General features: G+C 40.5%; 1 protein-coding gene and 1 non-coding gene across 5 annotated transcripts; one reads left to right on the top strand and one right to left on the bottom strand.

Moving 5' to 3' along the window:
- The first annotated feature begins 422 nt into the window (after window positions 1-422).
- On the top strand, window positions 423-20,819 carry SERBP1 (SERPINE1 mRNA binding protein 1). Of its 4 annotated transcripts, none has more exons than XM_025359043.1 (8): window positions 423-1,197; window positions 4,901-5,051; window positions 5,906-6,046; window positions 6,166-6,237; window positions 6,792-6,914; window positions 11,041-11,218; window positions 15,831-16,004; window positions 18,589-20,819. In XM_025359043.1, exons 1-8 carry the CDS (start codon window positions 885-887, stop codon window positions 18,643-18,645), a joined length of 1,209 nt encoding a protein of 402 aa, XP_025214828.1. In that variant the 5' UTR covers window positions 423-884; the 3' UTR covers window positions 18,646-20,819. The 4 variants fall into 4 exon arrangements, with proteins under 4 accessions (XP_025214828.1, XP_025214837.1, XP_025214847.1 ...); XM_025359052.1 differs by having other exon boundaries at window positions 6,148-6,237; window positions 6,837-6,914; XM_025359062.1 differs by having other exon boundaries at window positions 6,837-6,914; window positions 18,589-20,816.
- Window positions 13,871-13,975, bottom strand: LOC112615622. Its single transcript, XR_003117423.1, has one exon. It is a non-coding gene; the product is annotated as a U6 spliceosomal RNA (small nuclear RNA).
- Window positions 20,820-21,426: the final 607 nt, after the last annotated feature.

Here is a 21,426-nt window from a genome sequence, read left to right as displayed (position 1 = left end):
GGAATGATTGTAACAGCGTTTCTGTAAACAGTGCTTCCTGGCGGCTTGCCCCGCGTCTAGCGCTGCACAGTCAGGAGTTAACCACTCCTACGACACCGGCCGCCACACGGTGAGAAGCCCGGGAAAGACGCGCCACGCTCCCATGTGATAGTTTCACTTGTCTTTTTGGTACCCTAGTTCACGTCCCCGCGAGAGGAAACGTATTCCACCTCACATTAGACAGAAGAGCCTCGATTCACCGTGGAGCCTGACAGAAGGGCACTCCAGCGACTGAGCTGCTCGGACTTGGCACAGACAGGGTCCAGCCTACTCGCTGCCGGCGCGGCGTCTCAGCAACACCCCCTCCCCCGGAAGTTTGTGCGTCTCAGATGGAAGGTCTGGGAGTCACCTTGACCCTTCCCGGAGCGGTGGGGAAAGTTAGCCTGAGCCCGAGGGAGCGTGAGTGAAACCAAAGAGCACTTTCGCGAGTCAGCTACGCCGTCACGTTTTTCTGGTTTCAGGGTAGCTGAAGACCTAGAGAGTTTAAGGGCGACCAGAGCAGGTGGCAGGACTCCGCCCACCACCACGCTTCCCCTCCTTCAGCTCGCACGCTTCACTCCCTTCTTGGGGTCCCGCCTCTCGGGCGCGCGCGAAGAGTTGTCGCGCGGTGCATCCTGGGAATTGTAGTCCCAACGCAGGGAGTCGCCTCAGGAGAAACGACTCTGGCCTACACACCCCACAGTGCCTTGCGGCGCTGGCCGCTCCCGGATGTGTGCCTGGCGCCGGAAGAGAAGACGGCCCCCCTCTCTCGGCCCGGCCATCTTGTGGGAAGAGCTGAAGCAGGCGCTCTTGGCTCGGCGCGGCCCGCTGCAATCCGTGGAGGAACGCGCCGCCGAGCCACCATCATGCCTGGGCACTTACAGGAAGGCTTCGGCTGCGTGGTCACCAACCGATTCGACCAGTTATTTGACGACGAATCGGACCCCTTCGAGGTGCTGAAGGCCGCGGAGAACAAGAAAAAAGAAGCCGGCGGGGGCGGCGTTGGGGGCCCCGGGGCCAAGAGCGCAGCTCAGGCCGCGGCCCAGACCAACTCCAACGCGGCAGGCAAACAGCTGCGCAAGGAGTCCCAGAAAGACCGCAAGAACCCGCTGCCCCCCAGCGTTGGCGTGGTTGACAAGAAAGAGGAGACGCAGCCGCCCGTGGCGCTTAAGAAAGAAGGTAAAGCAGGGGCAGAATGTGGGGGAGACTGGGATGGAGGGAAGGAGCGAGAGGGCTGCCGGCTGCCACTTGTTTCTGGAGCTCCGAGGGTCCGCGGGAGACTTTGCCGCCTATTTCCTCACGTTTCTTCACGCGACAAAAGCCAGGTCCTGCGAAGGTGCCAGGAGCGTGGTAGCCCCAAGTTCAAGCCACTGCCGGCGAGGCTCTCGGAGCCACCCCCTTCCCGCCTTAGGTTGTGAGCAGAGGAGCGTGGTCGGAGATGAGCTGCTCCTCGAGCGCGCTCGGGGTCCTGGGAGGCTGTTGCCTTCCCGCCGGATTCCTTGGCGGGCGAGCGCATGGACTGTGGTGCGGGGAAGCCGGCCGCTCACTGACGCTTGCCGTGGTTACGGAGGGGCTCGGGGTCCATCGCTGCTTACTGCGCAGAGCTGCTCCTTTGAGGTGCTGTTGTTTCAGGCTCCTGTCCTGCCATCTTGTCCCACGACGGCGCGGAGTATCCCCGCCGAAAAGCAAGGGGTCGTTCCAGGCCATCGGACGTGTGGAGTCAGCCGCAGGTTGGGGTGCCGCGTGTGCTTTATTGTTTCTCCTCCACCTCTCAACTGTTAGGACTTTCTCAGAACTTGCTGGGGTGAGTTGAGCTGTTGGGAAATGGAGGAGTTTGGCCACACTCGACTAAGCAGAAGCGGGAATTATGAATGAAGACTGGTGATCGCAGGACGTCCCGAGGAAAGTCCTCGAATCACGATCCTCTCTCTCGACTCCCCAAATTGAGTCTTTCACATGGTGGAGTCTGGGCCTCGTGGGTAAAGTGAGTGCAGAGACTGTCACAGCGTTAGTCGCAGCAGAGCTCTTTAGAGTCTGCAGCTTTTTTTTTCCCCCTCCACATGTGCGTGAAGCATGGTCAGAGTTTCACTGGCGGTTAATAGTTGCTTCCAGGGCACTGTGAGTTTCCCAGGATTGTCTTGATTTTTGCATTCTCATTACCAGTTTGTTACGGATGAAAAAGAGCAAGTAGTTCGAAGATAAGAACGTGCATGATCAATAGCAAGCAGGTGTCGGACCTAAGGTCTGAATCTTTAAAGCTGTATTTATATGTTGAAAGTTGAAATTACCCCTTCCTGCCACGTGCTTCTCTGAAAGGAGTTCTCATTAGCTTTTGTTGACTTCTGTGACATTCAACTAATTTTGAAAATCAAAACAATTTCCTCGTGGTGGGATTTGTTTTTTAGGAGGTTTATTGTTTTTTTGTGTGTTTTTTTTTTTTTTTTTGAGGACTTTTATGAGGCTTAGAATGAAGAACCTCGGTCCTAGGTGGTGAATGAAAGAAAATAATTCTTGTGGTAAAATTATAGGTTGAGGAGAAACACAGTTGGAGTATTAGAAAGCATGTACATCACTTAGGCCAAGTATCTCTTCAGCCAATTAAGCTTTATGGCAATCTAACACACCTAAATAAATCATTTAATTCGTGTGTTAAGTAACGCTGAGTTGTGTAATTATTTAAACTATGCTTAAGCTTAAGAAAGTAAACAAAAAAGTTGAGTCTGACGAATAATGTGTACCAGGTAGATGTATTCACTCATTTTGAATGTTCAAAACATGAAGCATGTTTAAATGCCTGAGTTATTTTGATCATGAATCCCATCTAAGAAATAAGCTCTTACCTGAAAAGTATTTTAAGTGACAAATGTGGGGAATGATTTCATGAAGTTAGAACTAAGACTTAAGTTCACCATTCAATAAGTCTTTCCATGGGAAAACTATTACATATTAGCAATCAACATTTTCCTTAGGTCAGTATTTCAGAGCACTCTTATTAAGTTGTATAAAATACAAGCATGTAAATACAGGAAAAGTGTTGAATGGACAATACCCGTTTTGAGATTCTACTGTCTTTACTGGGAATATATCTGTAAACAAAATCCCTGCAGATAGTAGGAAGGTTAACCTGATTGTGTTCTGTGGTTTTGACAACACATTGTGACATAATGCTTGACATACTTTAGACAGATATTTAATGTTTATGTTTTATGAATTAATTTTGTAGCTTCTCTTGCCCATTTGAAGAACTTGAGAATTGATAGCAGAATGTCATTGAGAGTGTAGACCAGGGATTTTCTAAAACAGAATGGATGCCTGAAACTAGTGCAGTTAATGAGCTTGCAGGTTATACATAAGTATATCAAAAGAAGCTTGCATTTTTAAATGTCAGTCTTTTTCATTAGGTGAGTTTAATCTAAGTTTCTAAGATTCTGTAAGCTTAATATTGATATTGGGTGGGGACGCCAACTATTGTTCACTTGGGTGTGTGTGGCTTGGATATTATTGCAAGGACTGGCTCCTTAACTCCACCCCAGTACACTTTATTACTGATGACATTTATTTAAATACCTTGGTGTAAGGTCTAACATTTGTAGTCTGTCTTGTATTTGCGGGGAATGAACTTCAAAATTCTATTGAAGAGACTGATAGTTACTGTTTGGCTCCAGTTACAGGCAATTGAACAATTGGGTGTGTCCTGATGGTGTTCTACTTTCTTAGAACCAAAGTGAAGCAGCTTAAAATCTTGTAAAACCAATTCCTCAGCCGCTTTATGACTTTGTCAGAAATTGGGAATTAGAGCATACCAACAATCTTAAAGTCATTAATTTAATCATCCATCTATTGATCCTTAAGGGCACCAATAATTTAAATTGGTTGCCTTTGTGGGGTTTCAAACATTACAGGAAAAGCAGTAAAGGGGGAAATTAGTAAATGCTTCAGCTATCACTTAGTGTCACAAGTTTCTTATTTCTTACATACTGCTTAAAAGGGGTCTTATGTGTGTGGATTTCGTTTTTAAAGATTATTTGACAATAAAGATAGTTGTTAGGGCAAATTTTTTAGAGGACTGTCTCCATGCATAATAAGTAACTTTCCTAACTTGGAAGTACTTAGAGATGTGGGAGTGTGTACAAACATATATACACTTACATGCTATAAATTTTTAAACTGTTTAATAGGGGAAGATGGCCCTTTTTGTGTGCCTGCAGTTAAGGAGACTAAAAGATGACACTTTCTGGTTAAATGGCTGTTTTAAACTGAGGTGATGTTCTCTAATAATCCTAAATGCCATATTTTCCTTTCAGATTTGTGATTCCATAGAATTATGAGTCTTAATTACTTTTTTGTTTTTTCAGATTAGATAGGATAACAAAGTGTGGCCCTCACTTTTGTGAGGGGCCATATCTAGTGAGTGTGTTGATTTGCTTGGTTATTATGAATGGCTGCTGGTATTTTCTTTGGTATTTTAAAAGCCAAAATGTATCACTTGCCTAACATTTTTTAAATTTAAAACTTTTTATTAAGAGACTGGTATCTTGAAAAGTGACGGGAATAATGGTTGCCCAAATGATTTCCAAGTCAGTTATAGAAAATGCTTATGAGGGGGAGAATAACTTGGCAAACTAAATAGAAGTTTAAAACAAGTTTATTGTCTGTATTTTATTTATTTATGTATTTGGTCCGTGGTATGGATTGGAAGGTTTATTGTCTTTAAATGGCAGTTTCCCTAAGGTACTTTGTTACACATTAGAGTTGCCCAGTGTTCACTTTTTTCCAACAGGAAATGGTAGTGGATTGGAAGAGAAGCAGCTTTTGACAGTCCAGGCCTAAACTTTTTGTATTGCAAAAATAGTTTGCTTATGCAGGTTATCTATCCTTTTAGGAATAAGACGAGTTGGAAGAAGACCTGATCAACAACTTCAGGGTGAAGGGAAAATAATTGATAGAAGACCAGAAAGGCGACCACCTCGTGAACGAAGATTCGAAAAGCCAATTGAAGAAAAGGGTGAAGGAGGCGAATTTTCAGTTGATCGGTAAGTTGTTTTTTTTTTGTTTTTGAGCCAGGGTCTTGGTCTAACTCCTAGGCTTGGAGTGCAGTGATGCAAGCGTAGCTCACTACAGTCTCTGCTTCCTGGGCTCAAGCAATCCTCTCATCTCAACCTCCTCCTGAGTAGCTCGGACTACAAGACCACACCACCACACTCTGCTAATTTTTTTGTAGAGCTGAGGTCTCACTATCTATATTGCATGGGTGGGTCTTGAGCTCCTCTGCTCAAGCTATCCTCCTGCAATATTGGGATTACAGGCGTGAACCAAAAAAGTCTTCGTATTTTGTTACTTTATAGAGTCACCGCTTAATGTTAAGCTATAAATTGGGAATAATTGCCAGGTAGCAGTCTGGCTAATTGTTTCTATTAGTTTTTGACAGAAACATCTGTATGTGTGCATTGTTATGTTTTAGACCTTTGGGTGATGGTTCAAACTTAGGTCTCTTGTAATGAAAGCACTTTATTGAATTGATAACCACTTTTTTTTTCTTGCTGTCTCCCGATACAGAGTTAGAAGGAAAATACTGTTGGTTTATTAAATGTGTTTAATTTTTAAGTGTATTGGTAAATAGTGATGGACTGGATTATATGTGTAATGAATAACAGTGGAAAAGTATATGCATTGGTAGTAATGTTTTAGAGTGCTAAAATAGTTTTCTTGTTCTGGGAGGCTTTCTTGTTCTGGCTTCCTTTATGTTTAGAAATAGACTATTTTGAATTTTCTGAAGCATGTGTATTTATTGGTTTTTGAGCTGGTAAACATGTTCTGTATTTTTGGGTTTTTGGATGGATTTTCCTCATTCTGGAAACCATGGAAGTATAATTTGTTTATATTATAGACCGATTATTGACCGACCTATTCGAGGTCGTGGTGGTCTTGGAAGAGGTCGAGGGGGCCGTGGACGTGGAATGGGCCGAGGAGATGGATTTGATTCTCGTGGCAAACGTGAATTTGATAGGCATAGTGGAAGTGATAGATCGTAAGTCTTACTGGTTTTTAGTTTATTTTAATATTTTAATCTAATAAACAAACTTTGAATTTCTAGAACTAAAGAGTATTATGTTAACTCAGTTTTGTTAGTTCTTTTTCACATTACAGTGGCCTGAAGCACGAGGACAAACGTGGAGGTAGCGGATCTCACAACTGGGGAACTGTCAAAGACGAATTAACGTTGGTATTCTGATTTTTAAAAAAATTCTGTACCTAACTAGGGGTTAATCCATACTTCTGTCAAATTTTACTTGTCTCTGAGATAATGAATGCTCTTCTCTGAGAGCTACTGTAAGATAATGTCCTATGGGATGAATTTGGGTTGTAGTGTATTGAATGACTGGTTTTTCTATACTTCAATATATTTGTTACTCATTTTTCCCCCATATATATTTGTAGCTTTTCCTGAAACCCCACAATAAGGTTATTTGGGTATTCTGATTATCTTAGTGTCCTTAATAGTTCCTATTCTAGTTTTTGACTTTGTTGTCATTACAAAATTTGTTAAACGAGTAAAGCTTGGTTTTATAATTAGCTGCCTTGTTCTGTTACTTTTTAAGTATGAAGTATATGAACTAAATAGTTTATATTATTTCCTTTTCAAGGTCTTCTGGGGAGTATATTTAGTAGGAAAGGAGTTAGAGAATGTGAGGGCTTACGGTATTTTTGTATGAAGAACTCTTCAGCTACATGTAAATGGACCTAGATGCCTTTCTTTTTCTTTCTTTCCTTAGAGAGTCCCCCAAATACATTCAGAAACAAATATCTTATAATTACAGTGACTTGGATCAATCAAATGTGACTGAGGAAACACCTGAAGGTGAAGAACATCATCCAGTGGCAGACACTGAAAATAAGTAAGTGGTTTTGCGTGTAATAGTAATGACCCAGAATTGAAAGCACTGGATTTTGACCAATGAGATAACCCATAGATTTAATGCTGTTGCTTGATGGCTTTTTGTTTTTGACTAGGGAGACGTATTGTACCCTCATCCCTCAAAGAGCATTTAAAAGAATGCTTTTTTTTTTTTTTCTCTTTTTGGTAAGAGACAGGGTCTCACTATATTGCCTAGGCAGGTCTGGAATTCCTGGGCTCAAGCGTTCCTCCTGCCTTGGCCTTCCAAAGTGCTGGGATTACAGGCATGAGCCGCTGCACCCAGCCCTTAAAAGAGTGCTTTATGTGTATATATTTGACTCTAATGCTTTGAAAAATAGAATATTTTAATGTGGTTATTTCTGTTTGATTAGTCATTTTACCATTGTCATACAACCGTACAAATTTTACTTTGAGATAGTTAAAAGTAGAAAATGTGGCCATTTTAAGATTAGTTCTGTCTTGAAGTTACTTCCAACGTAGAATTTGGAACATAGCATTACTGGCCTGTTTTTAAATGTGTGAAGAGAGCAAAGATCAGAGTATGTTATTCACGAGCATTTTTTTCTTTTTTGAGACCAGGTCTCATACTGTTGCCCAGGCTGGTATGCAGTGGAGTGATCTTGGCTCACTGTACCCTCCGCTTCCTGGGCTCAAACAATCCTTCCACCTCAGCCACCTGAGTAGCTGGGACTACAGGTGCCTGCCACCAGGCCTGGCTAATTTTTGTATTTTTAGTAGAGGAGAGTTTCACCATTTTGCCCAGGCTGGTCTTCAACTCGTGAGTTCAGGCAAGCCACCCACCTTGGCCTGCCAAAGTGCTGGGATTACAGGCGTGAGCCACCTTGTCCAGCCCTTCACTAACTTTTTTTTTTAAATGCCTGGCTAATATTCTATATTTTTTAGTAGAGAGGGGTTTCAGTGTCTTGGCCAACTGGACAGGCTGGTCTTGAACTCTTGACCTCAGGTGATCTGCCCTCCGCGGCCTCCCAGAATGCTGGGATTACAGGAGTGAGCCACCACGTCTGGCCCTTCACTAGCTTTTAAAATTATGTGTTTTTGTTTTGTTTTTTTTTTCTTTTTCAAGATAGTCTCGCTCTGTCACCCAGGCTGAAGTGCAGTGGCGTTATCTCGGCTCACTGCAACCTCTGCCTCCTGGGTTCAAGCGATTCTTCTACCTCAGTCTTCCGAGTAACTGGGATTACAGGCATGCATCACCACACCTGGCTAACTTTTTATATTTCTAGTAGAGACGGTTTCACCATAATGGCCAGGCTGGTCTCGAATTCCTGATCAGAGTGCTGGGATTATGGGCGTGCGCCACGGCGCCTGGCCTAAAATTATGTTTATTTTGTCAGTTATTTGTTATTGTGGTTTAAAGTCTTGGATTACAGGTTGTTTAGGACAGTGATTCCTAACCAGAAGCGTATTCAAGTTAGTTTGGGGGTGGGAGGGGCAGATGCTTTCTAAACTTGCTGTTTTTTTTTTTTTTTTTTTGAGACGGAGTTTCACTTGTTGCCCAGGCTGGAGTGCAATGGCGTGATCTCGGCTCACTGCATCCTCTGCCTCCTGGGTTCAAGTGATTCTCCTGCCTCAGCTCCTGAGTAGCTGGGATTACAGGCATGTGCCACTATGCCCGGCTAATTTTGTATTTTTAGTAGAGATGGGATTTCTCCATGTTGGTCAGGCTGATCTCCAACTCCTGACCTCAGGTGATCCGCACACCTCAGCATCCCAAAGTGCTGGGATTACAGGCGTGAGTCACTGCGCCTGGCCTTGAATTTTTTCTTTTCTTCAGGAAGAATTGCTCTTATGGTGAAACACTGTTAATGTTGGGAGTATCATATTCCATGGATTTGTTGGGATAAGGAAAAATGATATACTATTGGAGGGAGTAGATAAAAGTACCTAGTATTGGGTGATGTTTTGAACTTGGTAGTAAAAATTTATGCAAAACTATAATGGAATCATACTTTTGCCTGATAAACAATGAAATTGTGATTGGTGCCTTAACAAATGAACCCTATGCAACAGTAAGTTTCTCACAGTGGTCAACATTTTTGTTTGTTTCTTTGAGACACAGTCTCCTGTCTCCCATGCTAGAGTGCAGTGGTGCGATTTTGGCTATTCTGAGGTTCAGGCGATTCCCCTGCCTCAGTCTCCGATTACCTGGGACAATAGGTATGCTCCAGCATGCCCGGCTAATTTTTGTATTTTCAGTAGAGACACGGTTACACCATGTTGGCCAGGCTGGTCTTGAACTCCTGGCCTCAAGTGATCCTCCCGCCTTGGCCTCCCAAAATGCTGGGATTACAGGTGTGAGCCACGGCGTCCAACCACAACTGTTTAATAGAGCCCATGTTGAATCACTCAGAGTGATCTGCAAATACTATAACTTTACCAAAAGGTACTAATGTGCTGATAGCGTATCGGTAGCAGATCCTTAGCTGAGTACCCAGGAATGAAATTGAAGGTGTTTGGTTTAAAGAAAATAATTATCCATCACATTAGAACTGTCTCTAATCTTACTCCAGAGTAGGGAAGAATCTGGGCATAGCATATGGAAGTATAAATTTAAGAAACACAACATTGGCTGACTGATTAACTAGCTTATATATAGCTTCCAGAGCTTCTGTTTGGTTTTTATTTAATCTTTGCAGTAATTCCTGAAAGGTGGGTGTCATGCCTCCATGATATGATAAAAGGTATGCTAAGTTATATTCCTGGCTGTGTTATAACATGGGTAACCAGGACTTTTTTTATATTCTTGGATTTCTCATCTGTAAAATGACTGGGTGGACTCAGTACCCAATTCAGTGTAAACTTGCTCTAGAGTTGTTTTTTGGTTTTTGCAGCATAGATATAACTGGAGGAAGTTTTAAGATAGGATTTGTCAAATGGTAAAGGGCAGCATCCAGGGAGATATTTGAGCTCTAAAGCTAACTGAATCACCTGCTATCTTTGGAAAGAAGGGCTCCCCAAATAGCAAATGACTTGTTTGATGACAATTGCAAATTGAGATTATACTAAAATAATGGATCCTTAGGCCAGCGCTTTGTTTCTGTAAAAAGAGGAAAGGATCGTATTCAATAGTTATAGACTGGAGAATTATATTTAGAAATAAATGGTTTAGTGTTAAATAATGAAACCAGTGTGTGTTTGTGGATAGTTCTATTAGCAGTGAATCCTTGGCCTTCTTTCCATATACAGGTTGGTTTGAAAATTGGAGTATAAGGATTTTAGGATTTGTAGAAACATGGCTATTGTTTTTATTTGCTGTAAGTGCTAGTTGCCGAAATAAAGCATAGAGGAACAGTTCTTTTATGTTCCAAAATTTGAACCCTGGTTGCTAACAGACATCCTTCTGTCAAGAGGATTACCTTCTTGTGTGTTATTAAGAATTAACGTATTTTGGGAATTATGGAAATTAAAAATGTGGTTTAAAAGAAGATAGGATGAGGATTTTACCTAAGAAGGTAGTTTTTAAACAAGGTACTGTTTGGTTTTTTATTTTTTGAGACGGAGTCTCGCTCGTAGCCCAGGATGGAGTGCAGTGGTGTGATCTTGGCTCGCGAGCTCCGCCTCCCGGGTTCACACCATTCTCCTGCCTCAGCCTCTGGAGTAGCTGGGACTATAGGTGCCCGCCACCACGCCTGGCTAATTTTTTGTATTTTTGGTAGAGACGGGGTTTCACTGTGTTAGCCAGGATGGTCTCGATCTCCTGATCTCGTGATCTGCCCGCCTCGGCCTCCCAAAGTGCTGGGATTACAGGCATGAGCCACCGTGCCCAGCCGGTACTGTTTTTAAGAAATGTATATTTTAGTATTGGTAAAGCCTGTTCTAGGTTGTATTACTGATAAATGATCATTTAAGAGTTCATGAGGATGAATTCTATATCCCTTACTTGTATATAGTCAGCAAACACTGAATTCCTGGTCTCTACCAAGTTGCTTAGTTACACAGGAAAGTAGGATACCCTCATCCTTGGATAATCTTTCTCTAAAAGATTACAAGGTTCACTTTCTTAATTAAAATCATAAATTTGAAATACTTTGATGTAAATTATATCAGCTCTCTACCAGGTATAAAACTTGAAAACCTTTTCACAGGGAGAATGAAGTTGAAGAGGTAAAAGAGGAGGGTCCAAAAGAGATGACTTTGGATGAGTGGAAGGCTATTCAAAATAAGGACCGGGCAAAAGTAGAATTTAATATCCGAAAACCAAATGAAGGTGCTGATGGGCAGTGGAAGAAGGGATTTGTTCTTCATAAATCAAAGAGTGAAGAGGTAAAATTAAGTTTTGTCGTGTTTGAAAATGTTCAGATGTGACTTGAATTGTATTTATAATTTTTGTTTTAAAATTTCACATGGGTGATTTGTCTATAAAAAAAGCTTTACATAGGATCATTTGGGGCAGATAATTTGCTTTATAAGGAAAATAAACTGTATTACATATTCTAAGAAAGTCCTTCGATCAGTTCATAATTATGTTTTATGTGGTAGAGATGCTTTTTCCTGAAAAGCTGTTAGTGGTGTATTGTGTAATTATTAGTGTTCAGAAATATGATAGTTCTTTTCAAAGTTGTGATTGTATTTTTGAAATCTTGCCAAACTGGAAATCATTAAAGGACTTTGGTATTATGGTGTTAGGTTGAAATCTTGACATTTTCATATAACCTAAAATGTAAGTGACTTCATTTGGAATTCAACTTTTGAAACTGTCTGCCTATATCATATGTAATGGCCAGGACACTCAGTAAATGGTAATATGCATCTTGTCTAACGAATGATGGCTTTAAAAACCAAAGAATATGTGGGTTTTACTTAAGAAACATGGAAACTAGTGAAAATACAGTTGACTTGTTGAACAATGTGAGGTTGCTAGGGGCACTGACCCTGCAGATCAGTGCACATGTAACCTTTGACTCTGCCGAAACTTAACTACTAATAACCTGTTGACTGAAAGTCTTATTGATAACATAACCAGTTAACGCATTTTGTATGTTGCATATTATATACTGTATTTTTATAGTAAAGTAAGTTAAAATGTTGAGAAAATATATTTACTGTTCATTAAGTGGAACTGGATCGTCACAAAGGTCTTTATTTTGGATAGGAAGAAGAGGGGTTGGGCTTGTTTCAAGGCTGACAGAGGCAGAATGTTCAAACCCAAGTTGTTCAAGGGTCAGCTGTATTGGAAAAAGTCACATTGATGGCTTTTGAATTGGTAGCTTCCGTTTAAGCTTTGGGGTGTGTTCTTAGAGGAATATTTCAGTGCTGCTCCCTGTTAGGGCTTGTATGAGTTTTTAAAGCCAAACTATATTATTTCTTCTCCTAAATTTTTTTTCTCTATCAGCTTCCTTTAACCTTTTGACATTTGTGTTTGATTTATTCATATCATAAATTGGGCTGTGCCAGAAATCCAGACTGCAAGTTTTATCATCCTAAGGTAAAGTTAAATTAAAATATTGTGAGGGCAAACCCATTTAATAAGGTATTAGTTATTTTTATTTTTTTTGAGACACAGTCTGACTCTTTCACCCAGGCTGGAATGCAGTGGTACCGTCTCTGCTCACCACAACCTCCCGCCTCTCGAATTCAAACAATTCTTGTGTCTCAACCTCCCCAGTAACTGGGATTATGGACATTCGCCACCACGCCCGGGTAATGTTTGTATTTTTAGTAGAGATGAGGTTTCACCATGCTGGCCAGGCTGGTTTCAAACTCCTGGCCTCAAGTGATCCACCTGTCTCAGCCTCCCAAAGTGCTGGGATTATAGGCGTGTGCCACCATGCCCAGCCGATACGCTTAATTTTTTAAACTGCAAAATGGCTATAAGACAAACTTGGAAACATTGTAAAATAAAATGGAGGTTAAAAAGATTTAAAGTTTTTTTTAGGTTTAGAGATGATTTTTAACATTTACTCCATATGAATAGTAAATGAGGAAATTATCTTTTTTTAAGTCCTGTAGAAAAAAAACTGCATTAGAACACTTGGTTTTGGCCAGGCTCAGTGACTCACACCTGTAATCCCAGCACTTTGGGAGACTGAGGTGGGCGGATCACCTGAGGTCGGGATTTCAAGACCAGTCTGACCAACGTGGAGAAACCCCATCTCTACTAAAGATACAAAATTAGCCAGGTGTGGTGGCGCATGCCTGTAATCCCAGCTACTCAGGAGGCTGAGGCAAGAGAATCACTTGAACACAGGAGGCGGAGGTTGCAGTGAGCTGAGGTTACACCACTGCACTCCAGCCTGGGCAACAGAGCAAGACTCTCAAAAAAATTTTTAAAAAAAGCTCTTTAACTTGTACATATCTTCATTCTCATGACAAATGTGAGGTAGTTAAGAGGAAGGAAGAAACTTTACAAATGGAGAACTGTGTTACTATGTTATTGACAGAGCTCAGAGTTTCTGTTTTCTGCTGCTCATTCTCTGAGCTCTCTAGAAAGAAGGAGGCTGGGCACAGTGGCTTACACCTGTAATCCCAGCACTTTGGGAGGCTGAGGCGAGCAGATATTTGAGTTGAAAGTTTGAGACCAGTCTGGGCAGCATGGCAAAACCCTGTTTCTACAAAAACTAAAAATTATCTGGATGTGGTTGCATGCACCTGTGGTCTCAGCTACCTAGGAGGCTGAGGCAGGAGAGGATCGCTTGAGCCCAGGAAGCAGAGGTTGGGGTGAGCCAAGATTGCATCACTGCATTCCAGTCTAGTTGACAGAGCAAGACTGTCTCAAAAGAAAATAAAAGGTTCCCCTCAACCCCCTGCCCCAAATTTATCCCAGTACAGTTTCTTGGTATCTGCAGGGGATTCGTTCCAGGACCAACTGAAATTTTCAGATGCTCAAGTCCATTATATAAAATGGCATGGTATCTGCATATAGCCTAAACACATTTTCCCAAATACTTTATTTTTTATTGTTTCTATTTTTTAAATTAAAAAATAGAACAATTTACAGTTTTGCTTGTCATCCTTGTGGGGATCATGCTAATAATCTTTGCATCATTCCACTTTTAGTATGTGTGCTGCCAAAGTGAGCACTCCCCCATACACTTTATTTTGAGACAAGGTCTTGGTCTGTCATGTAGGCTGGAATGCAGTAGCATGGTCACAGCTTACTGCAGCCTCAACCTCCATGTGCTCAAGCGATCCTTCTAGCTCAGCCTCCTGAGTAGCTGGAACTACATGCCTGTGCCAGCTCCTGGACTCAGGCAGCCCTCCTGCCTATGCCTTCCAGAGTGTGGGATTACAAGTTTCAGCCACTGCCCTTGGCCTTACTTTTTATTGTTATATGGTTGGTTGGTTTTATTTTTTTCTGAATATTTTTGATAGGTGGTTTGCAATTAATTGAAAGCATTGGTTTGAAAGAGCAAACATTTAAAAATCACACAATTAGTATATATAATTCATCTTAATTTGCTGGTGTTTTTGTGAATTTGTTTTTATGTTTCTAGGCTCCTTTAAAATTCGTATTAGAGCCTTCTATTGCCTTACATTGTGTTAGTGTGGGTACAAAGGATTGACCTTTAATGCTAGTATGAGTTGATGTAAGGGATGAAAACACAAAAATTTATTTGTACTTTAAAGGCTAGTTATTAACAGTTGTAATATTTTAAGTTGAATCTAATGGAATTGTAATAGTACAAGTTCTAATGAAAGAAGAAAATGTTCTGTATTCCTTTAGAAAAGAGGATTTCTTACACGTATTTAGAAAAAGAAAGCTGTACTTTAAAGTCCCATAGGCACAGTTTTCAACTGGAAGATTAAAACCCATCCCAAGCATGGAAGAAGACATCAGGCATGGAGTAGTGTAGAACTGTCTGGCTTTTTGCTTTTTTCCTCCCAGACTGGGTCATGTATCTTAAACAGAAATAGAAAGGATCTGGATTTCACAAACATGACTTCATTTTTAAGAAGTTTCTAGCTGGGCATGGTGGATCATGCCGGTAGTCCCAGCACTTTGGAGGGCCAACACCAGCGGATCACTTGAGCCCAGGAGTTTGAGACCAGCCTGAGCAACACTGCGAAAACCTGTCTATAAAAAAATACAAAAAAATTAGCCAGACATCGTGGCATGTGCCTGTAGTCCCAGCTACTTGGGAGGCTGAGGTGGGAGGATCACTTGAGCCTGGGAGGTGGAGGTTGCAATGAACCCAGATTGCGCCACTGCACTCCAGCCTGGTGACAGAGTGAGACCCTGTCTCAAAAAAAAAAAAAAAAAAAAAAAAGATTCCTGTGACACACTTAAGCTGTGGATTTATTTGTGCATAGCTTTACAAGATTCCCCTTATGTAAAGTGTGTAGTGTTTCACTTGAATTTGTAGCTCTCCATATTTGTGTGGAAAAACATAATGGTTGTATATTAACAGAAGATGCTTCTGAAAAGTTTGTATGGAATAAGGTCATTACCCTAGTTATAGTTGAAAGAGTGTAGAACAGAGGTTTTCTTTTTAACTTGCATGTTCTTTTTAACTTCAATGATAGTAGTAACCTTATATGTCACCTCTCCAGAGGTCTTCATCAAGGATTCACATTGGAGTCCTGATCTGAAGGGCATATTTAAAATGTACTTGTCCAGATTTCGCTGCTAAAGATTATGATTCAGTAGGTCTGGGATGGGCCACAATCATTTGGGTTGATTGTGATAGCATATATGTCTTTAGTTGAGGACCGCTGATATTACCTGCAATTTTGAGATAGAGAAAAGTGAAGGAAATTATTCCTCCAAGATCACTATAGCTGAGCCCTAGCTTGTTACCTGTGGAGACATTGAGACATTTGTTCACAGAAAGTACAGTTTGGATTTTTGGTCTTTTTAGAAGAAAGCTCATTATTTAGAAATTTTGCGACGTTACTTTTCTACTAATAACCCAGTCATCTTCACTTATGTTTTTAGGCTCATGCTGAAGATTCGGTTATGGACCATCATTTCCGGAAGCCAGCAAATGATATAACGTCTCAGCTGGAGATCAATTTTGGAGACCTTGGCCGCCCAGGACGTGGTGGCAGGGGAGGACGAGGTGGACGTGGGCGTGGTGGGCGCCCAAACCGTGGCAGCAGGACCGACAAGGTAATTTAAGACTTTGTTTTCCTTTTATGTAATTTAAGGACCTCTTAGAAGTCACTGGCTGGGTCCTTCTGGGAACATAAGAAGTAGAAGTAGTAGCAGTGTCTTTAAGAAACCACGTGTTGGCCGGGCGCGGTGGCTCAAGCCTGTAATCCCAGCACTTTGGGAGGCCGAGACGGGCGGATCACGAGGTCAGGAGATTGAGACCATCCTAGCTAACACGGTGAAACCCCGTCTCTACTGAAAAATACAAAAAACTAGTCGGGCGAGGTGGCGAGCACCTGTAGTCCCAGCTACTCGGGAGGTTGAGGCAGGAGAATGGCGTAAACCCAGGAGGCGGAGCTTGCAGTGAGCTGAGATCTGGCCACTGCATTCCAGCCTGGGCGACAGCACGAGACTCCGTCTCAAAAAAAAAAAAAAAAAAAAAAAAGAAACCACGTGTTAGGTTATATTTTTGTTTAAAGCACTTAAATGTCTTTTTTTATAGTGCTGTAAGTAGTGTTAAGTTACCACCTTTTGAATTCTTACTAGGTGCTGGTCATGGTGCTGGGCTAGGCATTTTATGTACTTAATGTCATTTAATTCTTGTTAACTATGATTACATTCTCATTTTCCAGACAAGAAAATCTGGTGTAGTGAATCAGGTTAACTCTTGACCTTTGCTAAGGCTTACCTGAAAAGCAATCTGTTCACTTTGATAATTCCTAACTGCTTTTTAAGTCTCCGCTTAATAACCATTGTGTTCCTTGTATAATTCCTCTTGTGACACTCATGATTGTTGATGCTTTTTTCTTTTACTAGACTCTTCTGAGAGAGCTGGGATTCATTTTTGTCTTACTTTACTTTCTATAATCCCTCCGACGCCTTGAACATATATGGCACAAAACAAGTTCTTAGAGAAATATTTTGATGAATCCCAAGTAATTGATAGATATGAACTCAGATCTGATGCTTGGAAACAACCATAATGTCCTCCTAAATTCTCAGCATCTTACAAATTTGGGGACCCACCTGCTTGATTGAGTCTATTTTTGATTATTATAAGGGTAACTTATCACTGCCAGTGTAATGATACTTTGTTCCTCCAAGACCAATCTTTTTTTTTTTTTTTTTTTTTAAGGCGGCGGTTGTGTTTATGGGCTTTTCCCATACTTTTTTTTTTTTAGTTCTGTTATTTATACTTTAGGCTATAAAGAGCAATTTGGACTCCTTTTTTTTTTTTTTTTTTTTTTTTTTTTGAGATGGAGTCGCTCTGTCGCCCAGGCTGGATTGCAGTGGCAGAATCTCAGCTCACTGCAAGCTCCGCCTCCCGGGTTCACGCCATTCTCTTGCCTCAGCCTCCCGAGTAGCTGGAACTACAGGCGCCCGCCACCTCGCCCGGCTAGTTTTTTTTGTATTTTTTAGTAGAGACGGGGTTTCACCATGTTAGCCAGGATGGTCTCGATCTCCTGACCTCGTGATCCGCCCGTCTCGGCCTCCCAAAGTGCTGGGATTACAGGCTTGAGCCACCACGCCTGGCCCTGTTTTTGGACTTTTAACCTTGTCGATTATTGCTACTTAAATATTCGTTTCTTAGCATGCTTTCACATTGATGCCATTCTTATTTAGCAAGTGGAAAAAGTATAAGAATGCTGAACAACAATGCAAATTCACATACATAATTGCTTGTGAATCTATTCGTATGATTTACTGGAAAAAATAAAACAACTGGGCTGGGCACATTGGCTCATGCCTGTAATCCCAGTACTTTGGGAGGCCTGGGTGAACAGATCACCTGAGGTTGGGAATTTGAGACCAGCCTGGCCAACATTGTGAAACCCTGTCTCATTAGCCGGATATGGTGGCACAGCCCTGTAACCCAGCTACTTGGGAGGCTGAGGCACAAGAATCCCTTGAACCCAGGAAGTGGAGGTTGCAGTGAACTGAGATCATGCTACTGCACTCCAGCTTGGGCAACAGAATGTAAGACTGTCTCCAAGAAAAAAAAGAGAAAAAGAAAACAACCCATACTATTACTCTGGAATGAAAGTAGTTCTTGATAGAAATTTAGGACAGGGCTCATTGCAAATATATGTAGTTTTTTTCTGATCCATAATTTTGTCTTGATACATTTTACCTAGAGTTTTAACAGTAGGTTTTTTTGTGGGTTTTTTTTTGTTGTTGTTGTTTTTGTTTTTGTTTTTTTGTTTTGTTTTGTTTTGAGATGGGAGACTCACTCTGTTGCCCAGGCTGGAGTGCAGTGGCCGGATCTCAGCTCACTGCAACCCTCGCCTCCCAGATTCAAGCTATTCTCCTGCCTCAGCCTCCCGAGTAGCTGGGATCACAGGTGCCTGCCACCACGCCCAGCTAATATTTTGTATTTTTAGTAGAGACAGCATTTCACCATGTTGGCCAAGCTGGTCTCAAACTCCTGACCTCAGGTCATCCACCCGCCTTGGCCTCCCAAAGTACAAGGATTACAGGTTTGAGCCACCGTGCCTGGCCAACAGTAAAATTTTTTTAGAGTTCTATCTTAATGTAGACACTAGCTAACAATGTAATTTTGAAGAATAGAGAATTGTGGTTAATTTTGGTTTTTCTTTTTCAGTCAAGTGCTTCTGCTCCTGATGTGGATGACCCAGAGGCATTCCCAGCTCTGGCTTAACTGGATGCCATAAGACAACCCTGGTTCCTTTGTGAACCCTTCTGTTCAAAGCTTTTGCATGCTTAAGGATTCCAAACGACTAAGAAATTTAAAAAAAAAAAAAAGACTGTCATTCATACCATTCACACCTAAAGACTGAATTTTATCTGTTTTAAAAATGAACTTCTCTCGCTACACAGAAGTAACAAATATGGTAGTCAGTTTTGTATTTAGAAATGTATTGGTAGCAGGGATGTTTTCATAATTTTCAGAGATTATGCATTCTTCATGAATACTTTTGTATTGCTGCTTGCAAATATGCATTTCCAAACTTGAAATATAGGTGTGAACAGTGTGTACCAGTTTAAAGCTTTCACTTCATTTGTGTTTTTTAATTAAGGATTTAGAAGTTCCCCCAATTACAAACTGGTTTTAAATATTGGACATATTGGTTTTAATACCTGCTTTGCATATTCACACATGGTCAACTGGGACATGTTAAACTTTGATTTGTCAAATTTTATGCTGTGTGGAATACTAACTATATGTATTTTAACTTAGTTTTAATATTTTCATTTTTGGGGAAAAATCTTTTTTCACTTCTCATGATAGCTGTTATATATATATGCTAAATCTTTATATACAGAAATATCAGTACTTGAACAAATTCAAAGCACATTGGTTTATTAACCCTTGCTCCTTGCATGGTTCATTAGGTTCAGATTATAACTGATTTACATTTTCAACTATATTTACTTTTTAAATGTGTGACTTTCCCATTTTAAAATCTAAACTAGACATCTTAATTGGTGAAAGTTGTTTAAGCTACTTATTGTTGGTAGACACATCCTGTCAAGTGAAGTAGTTTTATAGGTATGGGTTTTTTCTCCCCCTCCACCAGGGTGGGTGGAATAAGTTGATTTGGCCAATGTGTAATATTTAAGCTGTTCTGTAAAATAAGTGTCTGGCCATTTGGTATGATTTCTGTGTGTGAAAGGTCACAAAATCAAAATGGTGCATCCATGATCAGCAACCATTTAACCCTTCCTTGTTCTAAAACAAAAACCAAAGGGCACTGGTTGGTAGGGTGAGGTGGGGAGTATTTTAATTTTTGGAATTTGGGAAGCAGACCAGCTTTACTTTATAAGGCTGGAACAGCAGCACTATCCATGAAATATAAACCAAAAATCTTTACTATTTCCTAGATTGCTATTATTTGGTCCTAAGTTGAGTATTCCACAGAAAGTGGTAATTATCTTTTCTCTCTTCCTCCATTAGAAAATTAGGTTAATAATGGATTCCTATAATGGGAGCATCACTACTTATTAAAACACACATAGAATGATGAATAAAGTTTTCTAGGATTGTCTTATTCTGCCACATTTATTGATAAACTGAAGGAATTTTTTAAAAAGTTTTAAGAATCATTTGTCACGTCATTTTTAGAAATGTTCTACCTGTATATGGTAATGTCCAATTTTAAAAGTATTGGACATCTTCAGTCTTAAACAGTTATATTTAGCTGATTGGTTCTCACATATACTTCTAAAAGAGAAATTTTATGTTATAAGAGTTACTTGTTTGGATTAGATTTATTAATCTCAGTTACCTACTATTCTGACATTTTAGGAAGGAGGTAATTGTTTTTAATGATGGATAAACTTGTGCTGGTGTTTTGGATCTTATGATGCTGAGCATGTTCTGCACTGGTGCTATTGTCTAATATAATTTTATATTTACAAACATACGTGCTACCCTGAGATTAATTTAGTCCATATGAACTGTTGACCCCTTTTGAGACGGCAACATACGCACTCATAAATCAGTGTGTTTAGACTTTTCAAGTATCTAACTCATTTCCAAACATGTACCATGTTTATAAATCTTGATTTCTAGCAACATGCTATAGAAAACACCTGCTATTCAAAACACAACTTCTACTCAGTGTCATCCATTGCTGTCGTGAGAGACGACATAGCAATATCTGGTATGTTGCAAGCTTTCAAGATAGCCTGAACTTAAAAAGTTGGTCCATTAGTTGTATCTGATGGATATAAATTTGCCTCCTAGTTCACTTTGTGTCAAGAGCTAAAACTGTGAACCTAACTTTCTCTTACTGGTGGGTAATAACTGAAAATAAAGATTTATTTTCATGCTCACTTCTTAAAAGTCATAAAAACAATCAAATAGGATCATGTTTATTGTCATGTGTTTCCTGGTTTCTGACCTGTGTGCACACCCCTTTGTGCTTACAATTTTTAAATTGAATTTCATACGGGGTTTTTATTTGCTAAAAACCAGGCTGTTGAATCACATTTGGGAAGGGTACTTATCTTAATGACTAGTGACTTAATTGGGAAAGTTGAATTCTTGTAAGATACAAAATCCAAGGACTTCTTGGATTTAATCTAATTGTTACTTCTTAGCAGATCATTTTTTTGATAATGAAAGTTAAGCATACTGAATGCTACTTTTTATTGATAAACTGGCTATAATAGTCTAGGGGGAAAATTCCTAAACAGATACAGATTCCTAAAGTAATAGTGGCAGCTGATGTTTCAGTGAACTTCTATCTTGATGCGTTTAAATGGAAGTAATACCAGAGCTGACATTTTTAAGGCATTTTTACAGCTTGAAATGAAATGATTTATTAGCTATTTTGAGACCTGTGGAGTTACGCAAGAATTTTAAAAAGTGACACCATATACATCTAGTCAGTTCCTTTACTCTTATTTTTTGGATGGAAGTAGGACACTTCATTTCCAGGATTGTTAATATATTTGGGGCTTGTTTTTGGTGTGG

Source organism: Theropithecus gelada, chromosome 1 (assembly GCF_003255815.1).
Source record: "Theropithecus gelada isolate Dixy chromosome 1, Tgel_1.0, whole genome shotgun sequence".
NCBI lineage: Eukaryota > Metazoa > Chordata > Mammalia > Primates > Cercopithecidae > Theropithecus > Theropithecus gelada.
Note: the sequence above shows the minus strand (reverse complement) of the source record. Positions and strands in the feature narration are given on the sequence as shown.

What these genes read in the sequence shown, in the direction of transcription:
- SERBP1 (XM_025359036.1), top strand. Translation starts at nt 885, where the DNA reads ATGCCTGGGCACTTACAGGAAGGCTTCGGCTGCGTGGTCACCAACCGA. An exon ending in GGCGAATTTTCAGTTGATCG is followed by an intron (nt 5,052 to 5,905) that starts GTAAGTTGTTTT and finishes TTTATATTATAG; the next exon opens with ACCGATTATTGACCGACCTA. An exon ending in GTGGCAGCAGGACCGACAAG is followed by an intron (nt 16,005 to 18,588) that starts GTAATTTAAGAC and finishes TTTCTTTTTCAG; the next exon opens with TCAAGTGCTTCTGCTCCTGA.